Below are 20443 nucleotides of genomic sequence, written 5' to 3'. Positions count from 1 at the left end.
TTCTTCCCCCATCTCTGAGTTGCTGTCACCTCACTAAGAGTAGGCAGATTTAACAGACACATGCATGCACACACATCACCCTGGCATGTTGTTTTAAACCAACTGGTTGTTCCCATCTTCAGGGAATCGAAACTTTCCATTTCTCTCTAACTTTCGTTTCTGTTCAGAGGTGGAGCTAATGTTCACTAGGAGACAGAATATTGAAGCGGGGAGGGACCTACCTGATTGTCCAATAGAAACTTTATTTTTTGGAAGATATTTTGCTACTATTTGCTACGGTGTCTTGACAACAGTAGAGGAAGACTGCTCTAGCAGACAGAAAACAGAAGACAGAGAGACACCTCGTCAAGTTATATTGAACTGAATTCTCCATCCTCCACCTGAACCATGTCTGGAAACAAGAAAGGTAAGACTAATGATCGTTGCAGGATGTAGCTTTAGTTATACAACCCTGTATATAATATAATAATAATATGCCATTTAGCAGACGCTTTTATCCAAAGCGACTTACAGTCATGCGTGCATACTGTATTGTGACCTTAGTATCATTATATGTTCCCGATAAGAGCGTCTGCTAAATGACTAAAATGTAAACGTAAATGTAATTATTTGGTAACACTTTACAAGAGGTAACATTTGCATAGGGTATATAATTACTAACGGTTATTGAATCACTTATAAATGCATTATGAACCATTAATAAATATGTATATTGCGTTGGTCCAAATAGTGCGATAACTAGTCAGAGCTTGCCAAATAGTGAGCCACTATTTACCTCCAGTTAATAACCATTTACAATTGCACTTACAAATGCTTATAATATTGAACCCTTATTTATCATCATGCAAATGTATGTTCAATGGTTGCACAGTTGAACATTTCTATTTTCTCACTTTTGGGTTTTGGTTTTCATGATGTGTCTGGCCAACTGTATATCCCAGACATTATTCAGTCATATAATTCCTAACATATTACTGCCCTTTACCAGATTATATCAAGACACTTACCACTTCTCTGTGAAAGTTGTTTATTTATAATACATTTGCAAAAATTTATAGAAACCTGTTTTCGCTTTGTCATTATGGGGTATTGTGTGTAGATTGATGAGGGCAACAAATAATTTAAGCAATTTTACAATAAGGCTGTAACGTGACAAAATGTGGAAAAGGGGAAGGGGTCTGAATACTTTCCGAAGGCACTGTAACAGTAGGGCCTTGGATAAACTATCACTGTAAATACTATATCACTGTCCGGCTTTGGATACATTGAATCACTGGATAAACTGTAGCATTGGATAAACTGTACCATTGGATAAACGGTATCACAATCGGGGCCTTGGATAAACAATGGATACACTGTTTCACTGCATAAATGATATCACTGTCCTGGTCTTCTATAAACTGCATCACTGGATACATTTTATAACTGTCAGGGCCTTGGATAAACTGTATCACAATCGGGGCCATGGATAAACAGTAACACAAGATACACTGTTTCACTGGATAAAATGTATCACTGTCCTGGCCTTGGATAAACCGTATCACTGTCAGGTCTTGGCTAAACTTTATCACTGGATAAACTGTATCAATGATGCGGTCCTTGGCAGGTCGAGAAAGCATCAAAAGGACCTAAACAAAGACTAACCTTCTCCCCTCCAAACGTCCCGCAAGGAGCCCTGGAAACCTGTTCTCCCGTAGAACGGGGTGGTGAATATAGTTAGGGTTCCCCTGCCTTGTTGTATAGAGTAGCATCTAATGGGAAAACTGGAGCGCCGCATCTCAGAGCTGCTCGCGTAATGGCATTTGGAGGCAAAAAGTGGAGGCAGGGAGGTTCAGGTCTGTAATCATACAGATCTCCTCCCAAGCATCTGGATCTAGGGTGTAAAACGAAGGCAGGGTGAAAAACGAAGGCAGTAAAGTGGCAGTAAAGTGCTCTGTCTTCCTAGGGAGTGAGGTGCCAATGACGTTAGTAAAATGGGGCGAGGGGCTGAGGTGGTCAGCCAGAGACGGCTCCACCGTGGGAGAGTTGCCAATGGATTCCTTCATATTGTGCATGTCCAGGCTCGGGGTAGAATCGTTGTTACGAACCCCGTGGCTTTAAACGCCTAGGGTGGATGGACAAGAGACCCGTAACATAATTCATGCAAATTAGAATCATGCAAATTAGAATCGTGACGTGGAACAGTGAGAACAAAAACTACACGACAACCATAAACTACCGTCAAACATAAAAGGTTTATTGCTGAACACACGGTAAAGGTTTGGGAGAAAGGGCTGAGCAGGACCCAAGAAATGAAACAATAGTGTAAAACACCCCTAAACTGATCTTGCCTGCCTCAAGAACCGCTAAGCTACTGCTAATCATACAAAAGTACAGTGGGTGGTCCGCTCAGGTCTAACTAGTGTTTTTAGACAGATTTCTTCCTACGGGTAATGTACGCCTGTCAGAGGAACCGATGTGGATGTGGTGGAGGAGTCAGGCGCAGGACACAGAGGTTTCGTCCAACAGTCTTTAATAGTCCAAAGTGCAAAAGAGTAAACACGACCTCGACCAAAAACAGAGGCGAGGGAATTACGCAACCAAGCGTAAACACTAAACACAAAACAAACAGAGCGCAAACACGTAGCTCCGAAAGACAGGCAGACAACAACACACAAACTAACCAATACAAAACAGGGAACTTATAAGACACGTAATCAGAACACAAACAGACACAGGTGTACAAGACAGACCAAAGTAATCACACCACGAAACATACAACGGTGGCAGCTAGTACTCCGGGGACGGCGAACGCCGAAGCCTGCCCGAACCAGGAGGAGGAGCAGTCTCGGCCGAAACCGTGACAACACCCAAGGGCAACTTGCTTAAATTCCCCTTTTCCCAGAAACACACAACAAAGTTACCAAACAGAGTAACCAGCAAATGAGTGAGTACACAAAACACATACTCACATACGGAAAATAGTATTCTCTCAACAAACACAACTGACTGGCTTTTAAACAATGGGATGTGTGATTGAAACCCCAGAAACAGGTGGTGCAATGCAGAGGAATGTCCACTGATTGGTCCACCTCAGCAATCAGCAGACACCCCAACGACCACCAATCAGGAACATACAGGACACCTGTGATTAGGGCAGAAGGAGAGGAAAAACACAAAAAGACACAGGATACCTGTATCCGTAACACTCCCACCCTTAAAAGAGCAAACCACAATGGTTTGCGACACACGTACCATCACAACACCCAAAATTCAACGGTCAACCGCATCCTGACGGGATAACAAAAAACCTAGTTCTTTAAACACGAGACAAAGCATCTGCCAACACATTTTCCGACCCCTTTTTGTGGCGGATCTCCAAATGATAATTTTGCACTACAAGTGCCCAACGCATAAGGCGTTGGTTCTGGTTGTACATCCGGTGGAGAAAAACTAAGGGGTTATGGTCAGTATACACTATCACTGGTAATGCACTGGAACCAACATAAACTTCAAAGTACTGAAGAGCTAACAACAAAGCTAGAGCTTCTTGTTCAATGGTGGAGTAGTTTGTCTGACATTTGTTAAATTTCCGTGAAAAACAACAGACAGGATGGTCCACTCCACTCTGGTCCTGCTGCAGTAGAACAGCACCAGCACCTCTGGCACTTGCATCTACCTCCAGTTTAAACGGTCGTTCAAAATCTGGCGCAGCAAGAACAGGAGTACTACATAAGAGTGCTTTAGCAGTGTTGAAAGCAGTACAACAATCTTCAGACCATACACATTTTCTCGCCGGACTGAGCAAATCCGTTAATGGAGCAACTACCGCAGAGAATTTTTTACAGAAACTACGGTAGTAGCCAACCATCCCTAAAAAGCGGCGTAGCTCTCTTCTGGTGGTAGGTGCGGGAAATGCATTTATAGCTGAGACCTTGGCATCTACAGGGCGCACCTGACCATGGCCGACCTGTTTACCGAGATAAGTAACAGTGGCCTTCCCAAACTCGCACTTTGCTAAATTCAGGGTTAGAGAAGCGGCTGCTAGACTTTCACACACTACCCTTAGAGTTGTAATATGATCAGACCACTCAGTCGAATAAATTACCAGATCATCAAGGTAAGCACTACAATTAGGAACTCCAGCCAATACTGTGTTAACCAGGCATTGGAAAGTGGCTGGTGCGTTCCGCATCCCAAATGCCATGACAGCATATTGTAGGAAGTGATCTGGGGTCACAAAGGCAGAGATGTCGGAGGCACGTGAGGTTAACGGCACCTGCCAGTAACCTTTTAGAAGATCTAGTTTGGTTACATAAGTAGCAGCACCAACAGTATCAATACAGTCATCCAGTCTGGGTAACGGGAACGAGTCGGGCACTGTGACAGCATTGACCTTCCGATAGTCCGTACATAACCTGGATGTCCCATCAGGTTTAGGAACCAGAATGCACGGAGAACTCCAAGGACTTGAACTTGGCATAGCCAGGTTATTCTCCAGCAAATAACCGACCTCATCCCTCATTATCTTTCTTTTAGAGACGTTGATAAGCATGTTGCTTGATAGGTGCAGCGTTTCCAACATTAATGTCATGTTCTAACACATTTGTGCATGTAGGAACATCATTAAAAAGACATGGAAAGCTGTGTAATAGTCTCACAATATCATCTGACTGTCCGTCCGTTAAATGAATCAGGCTTGATGGGAGAGGCAGTAGCATCTCTGAATTGGGCAATCTTGAATTGGGCAATCCAAACCATCTCCGTCCACATCATTAACATGACTTCCCACTAGAGCCGCAGCAACAATAGAGACAGCCGTCTCGGCCAGTTTCTCTGGACTGTCTATCTGAGTGACGGGTCTGGTGTGGTATGTCTTCAACATGTTAACGTGGCACACACGAGATTGGCGTTTTCTATCAGGAGTCTGTATCACGTAGTCAGTTTCACTTAGTTTCTTTTCATTGACATAAGGACCAGAGAAACGTGCTGACAATGACGCTCCTGGCACCGGCAACAATACAAGAACTTGGTCACCTGGCTGCAGTGAACGAGAAACAGCCTGGTTGTCATAGTGCCGTTTCATCCGTCTCTGTGAGGAAGACAGCGCTTCCTTTGCTAGAGCACAGGCACCATGTAGGCGCTCACGAAAGTGACTAACGTAGTCCAACACATTTTCTTTCACACACAACTCTTGTGATAAAAACTGATCCTTAAGGACTTTCATAGGTCCTCTCATGGTGTGTCCAAACACCAGTTCAGCTGGGCTGAACCCTAAGGATTCCTGTACTGTCTCACGGACAGCAAACAAAACTAGAGGAACTCCCTCATCCCAATCCTTCTCAGATTCCAAGCAATATTTACGGAGCATAGACTTCAGTGTCTGATGCCAACGTTCAAGTGCAACCTGAGACTCTGGGTGATATGCGCTTGACACACGGTGTGACAATAAAGTATGCCAGGTTTTTCTTCTTTAGCTCCTCCTCTGAGACAACACTAGAAAAACATTTAGCCAGGCTAATGTCAACCTTCTGGTTAGCGATCAGCTGCTCACGAGTGACTGGTAACTGTATTGCCTCAGCAACAAGTTCCACATCCTTCTTCCTTTCTCTGGGCTGTTGGTCAGACTGCACCAGCTTACCAGAGGTAGCACCCGAACTATCCTCTGGGTCACACTCTCTGAATAGAATCGTGTTCGACAAATATATCACGTCACCCACTTGTCGTGCTTGAACACATGTGACAGCACAAGCGGGGAACACATCTGGATAACCCTAGTGCCCCCCCCTCCATGTCCCCAGGTGTTGTAGTGCCCCTCCCTCCATGTCTCCAGGTGTTGTAGTGCCCCTTCCTCCATGTCTCCAGGTGTTGTAGTGCCCCTCCCTCCATGTCTCCAGGTGTTGTAGTGCTCCTTCCTCCATGTCTCCAGGTGTTGTAGTGCTCCTCCCTCCATGTCTCCAGGTGTTGTAGTGCCCCTCCCTCCATGTCTCCAGGTGTTGTAGTGCCCCCCCCTCCATGTCTCCAGGTGTTGTAGTGCTCCTTCCTCCATGTCTCCAGGTGTTGTAGTGCTCCTTCCTCCATGTCTCCAGGTGTTGTAGTGCTCCTTCCTCCATGTCTCCAGGTGTTGTAGTGCCCCTCCCTCCATGTCTCCAGGTGTTGTAGTGCCCCTCCCTCCATGTCTCCAGGTGTTGTAGTGCTCCTTCCTCCTTGTCCCCAGGTGTTGTAGTGCTCCTTCTTCCATGTCCCCAGGTGTTGTAGTGCCTCCCCCCCCTCCATGTCCCCAGGTTTTGTAGTGCTTCTTCTTCCATGTCCCCAGGTGTTGTAGTGCCCCTCCCTCCATGTCTCAAGGTGTTGTAGTGCCCCCCCCCCCATGTCTCCAGGTGTTGTAGTGCTCCTCCCTCCATGTCTCCAGGTGTTGTAGTGCCCCTTCCTCCATGTCCCCAGGTGTTGTAGTGCTCCTTCCGCCATGTCTCCAAGTGTTGTAGTGCCCCCCCTCCATGTCCCCAGGTGTTGTAGTGCTCCTTCCTCCATGTCCCCAGGTGTAGTGCTCCTTCTTCCAGGTGTTGTAGTGCCCCCCCCCCCCCTCCATGTCCCCAGGTGTTGTAGTGCCCCCCCTCCATGTCCCCAGGTGTTGTAGTGCCCCCCCTCCATGTCTCCAGGTGTTGTAGTGCTCCTTCTTCCATGTCTCCAGGTGTTGTAGTGCCCCCCCTCCATGTCCCCAGGTGTTGTAGTGCCCCCCCTCCATGTCTCCAGGTGTTGTAGTGCCCCTCCCTCCATGTCCCCAGGTGTTGTAGTGCCCCCCCCCCCCCTCCATGTCTCCAGGTGTTGTAGTCCTCCTCCCTCCATGTCTCCAGGTGTTGTAGTGCCCCTCCCTCCGTGTCCCCAGGTGTTGTAGTGCCCCCCCCCTCCATGTCCCCAGGTGTTGTAGTGCTCCTTCCTCCATGTCCCCAGGTGTTGTAGTGCTCCTTCCTCCATGTCTCCAGGTGTTGTAGTGCTCCCTCTTCCCAGATCTGTTTGTGCTGTATTGTCACCTCAAGGAGTATAACTCTGTTGGGATTAGGGTAGTTCCTAATCTCGGTTAACCCAGAATTGAAATATTTACGTAGTCTGTCCATAAGAGAGTAGGGTAGTTCCTGGTTCCTGGTTCCTGGTTCCCCTCCCAGAGAAATGTTATCTGAGGTTTCACCTCAACTGACCCAGTGATAAGACCCAGTCATAAATACACACTCATCATCGTGTTGTTCCTCCAGGATACTCCACCACCTCTCAGAAGCACCGGAACTTTGTCTCTGAGCCGATGGGGAACCGGTCTGTGAGAGACGTACCCGGGATCGGACCTGTACAGGGCCGCAGGCTAGAGGATAAGGGCGTTACCAGGTAGGTTCACTACATAGGAATAGTGTGCCAAATCAGAACCAACCATAGTTTCAGAACCAACCATAGTTTCTGAAATGTCTGGGAACTTTGGTCAATTTATGTGAGTAAATCCACCAATCACTGATGTGCTGCCCCAAGCTGGTGAGAGTAGACAACAACACATCCGCCATAATGATCCTCAACACGGGGGCCCCTCAGGGGTGCGTGCTTAGTCCCCTCCTGTACTCACTGTTCACCCACGACTCCAACGCCATCATTAAGTTTGCTGACGACACAGTGGTGGTAGGCCTGATCACCGACAACGATGAGACAGCCTATAGGGAGGAGGTCAGAGACCTGGCTGTGTGGTGCCAGGACAACAACCTCTCCCTCAACGTGATCAAGACAAAGGAGCTGATCGTGGACTGCAGGAAAAGGAGGGCCGAGCACGTCCCCATTAACACCGACGGGGATGTAGTGGAACAGGTTGAGAGCTTCAAGTTCCTCGGTGTCCACATCACCAACAAACTATCATGGTCCAAACACACCAACACAGCCGTGAAGAGGGCACGACAAAGCCTATTCCCCCTCAGGAGGCTGAAAAGATTTGGCATGGGACCTCACATCCTCAAAAAGTTCTACATCTGCACCATTGAGAGCATCTTCACTGGCTGGATCACCGCTTGGTATGGCAACTGCTTAGCATCTGACCGCAAGGCACTACACAGGGTAGTGCGTACGGCCCAGTACATCACTGGGGCCAAACTCTCTGCCATCCAGGACCACTATACCAAGCGGTGTCAGAGGAAGGCCCTAAAAATGGTCAAAGACTCCAGCCACCCAAGTCATAGACTGTTCTCTCTGCTACCGCACGGCAAGCGGTACCGGAGCGCCAAGTCTGGAACCAACAGGACCCTGAACAGATTCTACCCCCAAGCCATAAGACTGCAAAATAGTTAGTTAAATAGTTAACCAAATAGCTACAAGGAATATCTGCATTGACCCCTTTTGCACTAACTTTTTTGACTCATCACATACACTGCTGCTACTGTCTATTATCTATCCTGTTGCCTAGTCACTTTACCCCTACCTACAGTATACTGCTGCAACTGTCTATTATCTATCCTGTTGCCTAGTCACTTTACCCCTACCTACAGTATACTGCTGCTACTGTCTATTATCTATCCTGTTGTCTAGTCACTTTACCCCTACCTAGAGTATACTGCTGCTACTGTCTATTATCTATCCTGTTGTCTAGTCACTTTACCCCTACCTACAGTATACTGCTGCTACTGTCTATTATCTATCCTGTTGTCTAGTCACTTTACCCCTACCTACAGTATACTGCTGCTACTGTCTATTATCTATCCTGTTGTCTAGTCACTTTACCCCTACCTACAGTATACTGCTGCTACTGTCTATTATCTATCCTGTTGTCTAGTCACTTTACCCCTACCTACAGTATACTGCTGCTACTGTCTATTATCTATCCTGTTGTCTAGTCACTTTACCCCTACCTACAGTATACTGCTGCTACTGTCTATTATCTATCCTGTTGTCTAATCACTTTACCCCTACCTACAGTATACTGCTGCTACTGTCTATTATCTATCCTGTTGTCTAGTCACTTTACCCCTACCTACAGTATACTGCTGCTACTGTCTATTATCTATCCTGTTGTCTAGTCACTTTACCCCTACCTACAGTATACTGCTGCTACTGTCTATTATCTATCCTGTTGTCTAGTCACTTTACCCCTACCTACAGTATACTGCTGCTACTGTCTATTATCTATCCTGTTGTCTAGTCACTTTACCCCTACCTACAGTATACTGCTGCTACTGTCTATTATCTATCCTGTTGTCTAGTCACTTTACCCCTACCTACAGTATACTGCTGCTACTGTCTATTATCTATCCTGTTGTCTAGTCACTTTACCCCTACCTACAGTATACTGCTGCTACTGTCTATTATCTATCCTGTTGTCTAGTCACTTTACCCCTACCTACAGTATACTGCTGCTACTGTCTATTATCTATCCTGTTGTCTAATCACTTTACCCCTACCTACAGTATACTGCTGCTACTGTCTATTATCTATCCTGTTGTCTAGTCACTTTACCCCTACCTACAGTATACTGCTGCTACTGTCTATTATCTATCCTGTTGTCTAGTCACTTTACCCCTACCTACAGTATACTGCTGCTACTGTCTATTATCTATCCTGTTGTCTAGTCACTTTACCCCTACCTACAGTATACTGCTGCTACTGTCTATTATCTATCCTGTTGTCTAGTCACTTTACCCCTACCTACAGTATACTGCTGCTACTGTCTATTATCTATCCTGTTGTCTAGTCACTTTACCCCTACCTACAGTATACTGCTGCTACTGTCTATTATCTATCCTGTTGTCTAGTCACTTTACCCCTACCTACAGTATACTGCTGCTACTGTCTATTATCTATCCTGTTGTCTAGTCCCTTTACCCCTACCTACTGTATACTGCTGCTACTGTCTATTATCTATCCTGTTGTCTAGTCACTTTACCCCTCCCTACAGTATACTGCTGCTACTGTCTATTATCTATCCTGTTGTCTAGTCACTTTACCCCTACCTACAGTATACTGCTGCTACTGTCTATTATCTATCCTGTTGTCTAGTCCCTTTACCTCTACCTACAGTATACTGCTGCTACTGTCTATTATCTATCCTGTTGCCTAGTCACTTTATTCCTGCCAATATGTACATATCTACCTCAAATACCTCGTACCCCTGCACATGGACTCAGTAGTGGTACCCTGTGTATATAACCAAGTTATCATTGACTCAGTACTGGTACCCCGTGTATATAGCCAAGTTATCGTTACTCATTGTGTATTTATTATTACGTGTTTTACTTTTCTATTCTTCCTCTATTTTCTTTCTCTCTGCGTCGTTGGGAAGGGCCCGTAAGCATTTCACTGTTAGTCTACACCTGTTGTTTACGAAGTATGTAACAAATACAAGTTGGTTTGATCAACCAGAAGTTAAAGCTGTTGAAAATAAGTTTAAGCATTTCCCAAAAATATACCTATACTAGAGCTATACATAGTTTCAGAAAACTTTACCAGAACTTAACAGTAAATTACCCCGTTTTGTCTCTCCCAGGGCTGACCAGATGTTGGGCCAGTACCTGGTGAGTGGTCGAGACCAAGGCCAGTTCCAGGGCTATCTGAAAAATACCACAGGGGCCAACGCCAAGCAACAAAGTGACGCCTACAATGGAATGAGAGAGTGGACCAACAACAATATGTAGAGGAGAGCAGACATTCACTCACTGTCTCTGCTCCTTTCTGCTTTTCTACTCCTTACTAGGACTCTTCAGACCTACCTAGGTCAACTTTCAACTAATTATTAATAAGTCATTATTGATAAGTATTGATAAGTAATCTTGAGTAATCATAAAGTTGATAGTTATCTATAAGACACTGTACTTCCTTCTGTTCTTCTTGTCACATCCTTCAACTAAGACCCTGGGCCCTGTCCCCAGGTTAAAGTGATAGTTTTGGGTGCATTCTGTTTTGGAATAAATCTGGAATTAACTTTTTGTTCTTGTCCTGCTGTATTCTTGATGGCTGCAAAAGTCTTAAGAGTCAACACATTGTTACAGATGTCCTGGTGCTGTAACCGGGACTTCTCTTAATACTAAAATCATAAAAGCCCAATGAAGACGTTTATTTTTGTTACATCAATATCAAATAATTTCTGGTTAACAATTAAATACCTTACTGTGATTGTTTTCAATTAAAAAAGAAGAAAAACAAATGACATTTCTCAAGCAAGAATTTAGCTAGGACTGTCTGAGAGTGGTCTGAGAGAGGGGCCTAATCGGAGGGGCCTAATCGGAGGGGCCTAATCGGAGGAGCCTAATCGGAGGGGCCTAATCGGAGGGGCCTAATCGGAGGAGCCTAATCGGAGGGGCCTAATCGGAGGGGCCTAATCGGAGGAGCCTAGTCGGAGGGGCCTAATCGGAGGGGCCTAATCGGAGGGGCCTAATCGGAGGAGCCTAATCGGAGGAGCCTAATCGGAGGAGCCTAATCGGAGGGGCCTAATCGGAGGGGCCTAATCGGAGGGGCCTAATCGGAGGAGCCTAATCGGAGGAGCCTAATCGGAGGAGCCTAATCGGAGGGGCCTAATCGGAGGGGCCTAATCGGAGGGGCCTAATTGGAGGGATGTGCAACCTGAAGACTAGCTGTTATTGGCAGAGAGGAGAGAGGAGGGCAAACTCTCGTTATTGGTCTATTAACTATTGGTAATGTCAACAGGCAATCAAGCTGACATTTCAGGTGATCTTTTCAGACAGCTCTTACACGAAAAGGGCATTATCATAATGTTCACAATGTTATTCCAACCTCAGAGTGTGGAAATAGACCGGTAACTGCCAAAATAAAGGAAACACCAGCAAAGTGTCTTCACAATAATAATAATAATAATAATAATAATAATAATAATAATACACTTTATTTGTTAAGCGCTTTTCAATACATGTAAGAAGATGTTTCAAGTCATAAAATAATGTAATTAAAATATAGCCAAGAGCAGCAATGAACGGGGTTCACAGGATGACAGAAAGAACCAGAACTATCTTCCTTTATGTGACGGGGTTCACAGGATGACAGAAAGAACCAGAACTATCTTCCTTTATGTGACGGGGTTCACAGGATGACAGAAAGAACCAGAACTATCTTCCTTTATGTGACGGGGTTCACAGGATGACAGAAAGAACCAGAACTATCTTCCTTTATGTGACGGGGTTCACAGGATGACAGAAAGAACCAGAACTATCTTCCTTTATGTGACGGGGTTCACAGGATGACAGAAAGAACCAGAACTATCTTCCTTTATGTGACGGGGTTCACAGGATGACAGAAAGAACCAGAACTATCTTCCTTTATGTGACGGGGTTCACAGGATGACAGAAAGAACCAGAACTATCTTCCTTTATGTGACGGGGTTCACAGGATGACAGAAAGAACCAGAACTATCTTCCTTTATGTGACGGGGTTCACAGGATGACAGAAAGAACCAGATCAGTAGGATAACAAACAAACCAAGCATCGATCATGTAGGAACTATCTTCCTTTGTGTGCAGTCATGAGTCTAAATACAACATCTGGAATGATTCTGACGTATGGTTCATGAGGAGCAGAAGATTGCATTTTGATTCTGAGCATTAGCGTTACATACAGTTCCTTGCAAAAGTATTCATCCCCCTTGGTGTTTTTCCTATTTTGTTGCATTACAACCTGTAATTTAAATGGATTTTTATTTGTATTTCATGTAATGGACATACACAAAATAGTCCAAATTGGTGAAGTGAAATGAAAGAAATAACTTTTTTCCAAAAATTCTTTAAAAAAAAATGAATAACGGAAAAGTGGTACGTGCATATGTATTCACCCCCTTTGCAACCAAGATCTGGTGCAACCATTTACCTTCAGAAATCACATAATTAGTTAAATAAAGTCCACCTGTGTGCAATCTAAGTGTCACATGATCTGTCACATGATCTCAGTATATACTGTATACACCTGTTCTGAAAGGCCCCAGAGTCTGCAACACCACTAAGCAAGGGGCACCATGAAGACCAAGGGCTCTCCATACAGGTCAGGGACAAAGACTAAAATTGAGCTTTTTGGCCATCAAGGAAAACGCTATGTCTGGCGCAAACCCAACACCTCTCATCACCCCGAGAACACCATCCCCACAGTGAAGCATGGTGGTGGCAGCATCATGCAGTGGGGATGTTTTTCATCGGCAGGGACTGGGAAACTAGTCAGAATTGAAGGAACGATGGATGGCGCTAAATACAGGGAAATTATTGAGGGGAACCTGTTTCAGTCTTCCAGAGATTTGAGACTGGGACGGAGGTTCACCTTCCAGCAGGACAATGACCCTAAGCATACTGCTAAGCAACACTAAAGTTGTTTAAGGGGAATCATTTAAATGTCTTGGAATGGCCTAGTCAAAGCCCAGACCTCAATCTAATTGAGAATCTGTGATATGACTTAAAGATTGCTGTACACTAGCGGAACCCATCCAACTTGAAGGAGCTGGAGCAGTTTTGTCTTGAAGAATGGGCAAAAATCCCAGTGGCTAGATGTGCCAAGATTATAGAGACATACCCCAAGAGACTTGCAGCTGTAATTGCTGCAAAAGGTGGCTCTACAAAGTATTGACTTTGGGGGGGGTGAATAGTTATGCACGCTCAAGTTTTCTGTTTTATTGTCTTATTTCTTGTTTGTTTCACAATAGAAATATTTTGCATCTTCAAAGTGGTAGGCATGTTGTGTAAATCAAATGATACAAACCCCCCAAAAATGCCAAGGGGTATGAATACTTTAGCAAGCCACTGTATGCAAAGAATTAGTTGTTAATAGTTTCCTTGTTGTTTAAGATATCAATGCCACATTCAGCGTGGTTCATCTTAAGAACGTCCATGATAGAGATGACAAGTTTCACGTTGATAGGTCACTGTGGTCACTGTGAAGTAGATTTGAAGTGGTTTAAATGGACACGTAAAATCAGATTTGATATTTGTCAATAAATCATTGTTTGATCAATACCTTAGCTTTTCTCAAACTAAGTCAAGTCATGTGCTGTGGGCCTACAGTACATCGGGTGTCCTTTTTGTTATAAAAAAATATAATAAAAATGTAGGGGGTAGATCAACTTTAATAATGCAGATAGATTGTAGCTTCCATCAATGTAACTGTCTGCATCACTTCCAAGCCCAATGGTGTCATATGGTTTTAGCATATTATAAAATTATTATTATATTATGTATATTTTTTTGTGTATATGTCTACTGGCATAGTGTGGCATCAACATTCCTTTCTCAAACTCTTTGTTATTGTGATGAATCCAAAGACCACATTTTGGAGTGAATCTGACTTTTAGTCCATGAAAAGAAGAGGTTAATGAGAATACGTTTTTCAAAGTTTACAAGATGGAGTAAATTCTGTCTTGACGGACTTTCTGGGTCCTTGAGGCAAATGTGTTCAGCATGAGGAAAGACCCCTACATACAATGTCAAGTCTCTAAGTCAAACGGGGAGACGGATATGAGGGTTTAAGTGAGACTGCTTATAACAGCGCCACCTACAGGCCAATCTGTGCCATTCTTTTTGACCAGGTTACTCATGGCCTCTAGTTTCTGTGTGCCAAATTAGAAAACAAGTGACCAATCTATGCTGGAGTTATCTGACCATGTCTATGCTGGAGTTATCTGACCATGTCTATGCTGTGCTGTCAACCCCTAAGGAAGGAGAATGAAACAGATAGCTCATTCAAACCAGACATTAAAACCAGACATTAAAAGCATCTTTCTAAAAGTTTGTCTTCAGCAGGGATGTAAAGAGTCTCTGAATCTGCAAGCCTGACCTCCTCTGGCAGACCCTTCCAAAGTCTAGTGGCCCTTTGGCAAATGCCCGGTGTCCTTTAGTTTTCAACCTAGACTTTGGAATGGTCAACAGTGCCCTACCAGCGGATCTCAGGCTGCCTCCTGGCTCATAGGGAGATAAAAGATCAGTGATATAGGACGGGGCTAAACCAAGCCTTTAACGTGATTCATACTATTTTAATATCTATTCTAAAAGTGACTGGTAGCCAGTGTAGAGAAGCTAAAACAGGTGTGATATGGTTACATTGCCTGGACAAGGTGAGCTGCAGCATGTTGAATTAACTGTAGATGATGCAGTGATATCTGACAGACCTGTATACAAACTGTTACAGTAATCTGGGCATGAGGAAATAAAAGCATGCATAACTTTCTCCAGATCAGTGACTGAAATAAAATACTTGACTTGATCTATATTTCTTCGATGATAAACGCAGGACTGAACAACCTTTTTTACATGCAGCTCAAGGTTTAGGTCAGGGTCAAAGAAGACACCAAGGTTTCTTGCCGAAGGCTTTACATTGGTGGACAACTGACCAAGGTCATCTACAATCTGTGGTTTAGCAAGCTGGAGGGCAAATAAAACAACCTCTGATTTCGTATCAATGAGCTGGAGAAAATGGTCAGACATCCAACATTTGATGTCAGCAAGACACTTGTGTAGGGAAGCTACACTCACTGAGAAACGTTTGCCACATAGATATGAAGTGAACCAGAGGAGAGCAACGCCGGAGATTCCCACCCACCTCTCCAGCCGTTTGTTATGATTAATAGTATCAAACACTGCACTGAGATCCAGAAGAACTCGGATAGAGCGTTCACTGGCATCAGCAGCCAACAGAAGGTCCTTACTGACTTTCAATAAAGCAGTTTTAGTGCTGTGAAGTGAGCGGAAGCCCGACTGGACATTTTCGAATAAGTTGTTCATACTCAAATAAGACACCAATTGCTTGATCACAACTTTTTCTAAAATCTTTGACAAAAAATACAGTTTAGAGATTTGTCTATAATTACTAAGCGAGGAGCGATCTAGATAGATTGGACCAGAGCAGTTTTAAAGTAGGCTGGAAAGGAGCCAGTGGTCAGGGAGCTATTTACAATAGACAGAACGTCGGGGCCAACAGTAGGGATAACCTCTTAGTAGTCTAGTAGGGACCACGTCTAAGGGGCAGGGCCAACAGTAGGGATAACCTCTTAGTAGTCTAGTAGGGACCACGTCTAAGGGGCAGGGCCAACAGTAGGGATAACCTCTTAGTAGTCTAGTAGGGACCACGTCTAAGGGGCAGGGCCAACAGTAGGTATAACCTCTTAGTAGTCTAGTAGGGACCACGTCTAAGGGGCAGGGCCAACAGTAGGGATAACCTCTTAGTAGTCTAGTAGGGACCACGTCTAAGGGGCAGGGCCAACAGTAGGTATAACCTCTTAGTAGTCTAGTAGGGACCACGTCTAAGGGGCAGGGCCAACTCTAGGTATAACCTCTTAGTAGTCTAGTAGGGACCACGTCTAAGGGGCAGGGCCAACAGTAGGGATAACCTCTTAGTAGTCTAGTAGGGACCACGTCTAAGGGGCAGGGCCAACAGTAGGTATAACCTCTTAGTAGTCTAGTAGGGACCACGTCTAAGGGGCAGGGCCAACAGTAGGGATAACCTCTTAGTAGTCTAGTAGGGACCACGTCTAAGGGGCAGGGCCAACAGTAGGTATAACCTCTTAGTAGTCTAGTAGGGACCACGTCTAAGGGGCAGGGCCAACAGTAGGTATAACCTCTTAGTAGTCTAGTAGGGACCACGTCTAAGGGGCAGGGCCAACAGTAGGTATAACCTCTTAGTAGTCTAGTAGGGACCACGTCTAAGGGGCAGGGCCAACAGTAGCGATAACCTCTTAGTAGTCTAGTAGGGACCACGTCTAAGGGGCAGGGCCAACAGTAGGGATAACCTCTTAGTAGTCTAGTAGGGACCACGTCTAAGGGGCAGGGCCAACAGTAGGTATAACCTCTTAGTAGTCTAGTAGGGACCACGTCTAAGGGGCGGGGCCAACAGTAGGTATAACCTCTTAGTAGTCTAGTAGGGACCACGTCTAAGGGGCAGGGCCAACAGTAGGGATAACTTCTTAGTAGTCTAGTAGGGACCACGTCTAAGGGGCAGGGCCAACAGTAGGTATAACCTCTTAGTAGTCTAGTAGGGACCACGTCTAAGGGGCAGGGCCAACAGTAGGTATAACCTCTTAGTAGTCTAGTAGGGACCACGTCTAAGGGGCAGGGCCAACAGTAGGGATAACCTCTTAGTAGTCTAGTAGGGACCACGTCTAAGGGGCGGGGCCAACAGTAGGTATAACCTCTTTGTAGTCTAGTAGGGACCACGTCTAAGGGACAGGGCCAACAGTAGGTATAACCTCTTAGTAGTCTAGTAGGGACCACGTCTAAGGGGCAGGGCCAACAGTAGGTATAACCTCTTAGTAGTCTAGTAGGGACCACGTCTAAGGGGCAGGGCCAACAGTAGGGATAACCTCTTAGTAGTCTAGTAGGGACCACGTCTAAGGGGCCAACAGTAGGTATAACCTCTTAGTAGTCTAGTAGGGACCACGTCTAAGGGGCAGGGCCAACAGTAGGGATAACCTCTTAGTAGTCTAGTAGGGACCACGTCTAATGGGCCAACAGTAGGTATAACCTCTTAGTAGTCTAGTAGGGACCACGTCTAAGGGGCAGGGCCAACAGTAGGTATAACCTCTTAGTAGTCTAGTAGGGACCACGTCTAAGGGGCAGGGCCAACAGTAGGGATAACCTCTTAGTAGTCTAGTAGGGACCACGTCTAAGGGGCAGGGCCAACAGTAGGTATAACCTCTTAGTAGTCTAGTAGGGACCACGTCTAAGGGGCAGGGCCAACAGTAGGTATAACCTCTTAGTAGTCTAGTAGGGACCACGTCTAAGGGGCAGGGCCAACAGTAGGGATAACCTCTTAGTAGTCTAGTAGGGACCACGTCTAAGGGGCAGGGCCAACAGTAGGTATAACCTCTTAGTAGTCTAGTAGGGACCACGTCTAAGGGGCAGGGCCAACAGTAGGTATAACCTCTTAGTAGTCTAGTAGGGACCACGTCTAAGGGGCAGGGCCAACAGTAGGGATAACCTCTTAGTAGTCTAGTAGGGACCACGTCTAAGGGGCAGGGCCAACAGTAGGGATAACCTCTTAGTAGTCTAGTAGGGACCACGTCTAAGGGGCAGGGCCAACAGTAGGTATAACCTCTTAGTAGTCTAGTAGGGACCACGTCTAAGGGGCAGGGCCAACTCTAGGTATAACCTCTTAGTAGTCTAGTAGGGACCACGTCTAAGGGGCAGGGCCAACAGTAGGGATAACCTCTTAGTAGTCTAGTAGGGACCACGTCTAAGGGGCAGGGCCAACAGTAGGTATAACCTCTTAGTAGTCTAGTAGGGACCACGTCTAAGGGGCAGGGCCAACAGTAGGTATAACCTCTTAGTAGTCTAGTAGGGACCACGTCTAAGGGGCCAACAGTAGGTATAACCTCTTAGTAGTCTAGTAGGGACCACGTCTAAGGGGCAGGGCCAACAGTAGGGATAACCTCTTAGTAGTCTAGTAGGGACCACGTCTAAGGGGCAGGGCCAACAGTAGGGATAACCTCTTAGTCGTCTAGTAGGGACCACGTCTAAGGGGCAGGGCCAACAGTAGGGATAACCTCTTAGTAGTCTAGTAGGGACCACGTCTAAGGGGCGGGGCCAACAGTAGGGATAACCTCTTAGTAGTCTAGTAGGGACCACGTCTAAGGGACAGGGCCAACAGTAGGGATAACCTCTTAGTAGTCTAGTAGGGACCACGTCTAAGGGGCAGGGCCAACAGTAGGGATAACCTCTTAGTAGTCTAGTAGGGACCACGTCTAAGGGGCAGGGCCAACAGTAGGTATAACCTCTTAGTAGTCTAGTAGGGACCACGTCTAAGGGGCAGGGCCAACAGTAGGTATAACCTCTTAGTAGTCTAGTAGGGACCACGTCTAAGGGGCAGGGCCAACAGTAGGTATAACCTCTTAGTAGTCTAGTAGGGACCACGTCTAAGGGGCAGGGCCAACAGTAGGGATAACCTCTTAGTAGTCTAGTAGGGACCACGTCTAAGGGGCAGGGCCAACAGTAGGGATAACCTCTTAGTAGTCTAGTAGGGACCACGTCTAAGGGGCAGGGCCAACAGTAGGTATAACCTCTTAGTAGTCTAGTAGGGACCACGTCTAAGGGGCAGGGCCAACAGTAGGTATAACCTCTTAGTAGTCTAGTAGGGACCACGTCTAAGGGGCAGGAGGAGGAGGTCTTCATGTGGGCTACAATATCAAGGAGGAACTCAAAGGAGCAAAAGGAAGCAGTATTCGGTCTCTCTTAGAGTAGTTGCCTCAAGTGCCTCCTGACCAGAAATGCTTGTATGGTGCTTGCTACGGTCAATCTGGGATCTATTATTTATCTGTGAAGAATCGTAAAGAATGTTAGCAGAGATCAGGGGACGAGAGCATGGCACCAACAACACACTCAATTGTCTTCACCTCGTAAGGATCCAACCATTCTTTTTCCATTTCTGCCTAAAATGACATCCCCAAATCTAACTGCCTGTAGCTCAGGACCTGAAGCAAGGACATGCATATTCTTGTTACCATTTGAAAGGAAACACTTTGAAGTTTGTGGAAATGTGAAATTAATGTAGGAGAACATAACACAATAGATCTGGTAAAAGATAAAACAAAGAAAAGCCATACATTCAGATAGGAAGCTGGAGGTAATGTAGATGTTGTCTACAACAGGGCAACAGTGTATGCGCAAAGTTTCAGACTGATACCTTCAAGAATGAGGAAGCTACATAACATTTAGTATGAAGTTACCCAGGTGTCCCTTTCGAATTTGCCCAAATGTTCCCAAGCGGCCTCCAAGTGGCCGAATTGGTAAATTGAAACATTTTCAAGGACATAACTGTAGAAAACATACAAAAATGCTATGAAGTGAACTATTTAAGATAAGGGTCAAGTTAGCAGCCAACACTGATCTAATGTCATAAGTGAACACACCACAAACCACACACAAAGTAAAATATATATAGAGAGGAAGTTTACATACACTTAGGTTGGAGTCATTAAAACTTGTTTTTCAACCACTCCACAAATTTCTTGTTAACAAACTATAGTTTTGGCAAGTCGGTTAGGACATCTACTTTATGCATGACACAAGTAATTTTCCCAACAATTGTTTACAGACAGATTATTTCACTTCTAATTCACTGTATCACAATTCCAGTGGGGTCAGAAGTTTACATACACTAAGTTGACTGTGCCTTTAAACAGCTTGGAAAATTCCAGAAATTGATGTCATGGCTTTAGAAGATTCTGATAGGCGAATTGACATAATTTGAGTCAATTGGAGGTGTACCTGTGGATGTATTTCAAGGCCTACCTTCAAACTCAGTGCCTCATTGCTTGACATCATAGGAAAATCAAAGAAATCAGCCAAGACCTCAAAAAAGGTTCATCCTTGGGAGCAATTTCCAAACGCCTGAAGGTACCACTTTCATCTGTACAAACAATAGTACGCAAGTATAAACACCATGGGACCACACAGCCGTCATACCGCTCAGGAAGGAGATGCGTTCTGTCTCCTAGAGATGAACGTACTTTGATGCAAAAAGTGCAAATCAA

General features: G+C 45.2%; 1 protein-coding gene across 1 annotated transcript; it reads left to right on the top strand.

The window, feature by feature from the left end:
* Positions 1-269: 269 nt before the first annotated feature.
* LOC311114917 (barrier-to-autointegration factor-like) lies at positions 270-10922 on the top strand. The gene is made up of 3 exons (XM_084190134.1): positions 270-406; positions 7230-7356; positions 10484-10922. Exons 1-3 carry the CDS (start codon positions 388-390, stop codon positions 10629-10631), a joined length of 294 nt encoding a protein of 97 aa, XP_084046260.1. The 5' UTR covers positions 270-387; the 3' UTR covers positions 10632-10922.
* Positions 10923-20443: the final 9521 nt, after the last annotated feature.

This window comes from Coregonus lavaretus (genome assembly GCF_964263955.1).
Source record: "Coregonus lavaretus genome assembly, contig: HAP1_SCAFFOLD_425, whole genome shotgun sequence".
Lineage (NCBI taxonomy): Eukaryota > Metazoa > Chordata > Actinopteri > Salmoniformes > Salmonidae > Coregonus > Coregonus lavaretus.
Note: the sequence above shows the minus strand (reverse complement) of the source record. Positions and strands in the feature narration are given on the sequence as shown.

Excerpts from the sequence above, each read along its gene's own strand:
- LOC311114917 (XM_084190134.1), top strand. Across the intron at positions 7,357-10,483 it reads GAGGATAAGGGCGTTACCAG|GGCTGACCAGATGTTGGGCC; the intron begins GTAGGTTCACTA and ends TGTCTCTCCCAG.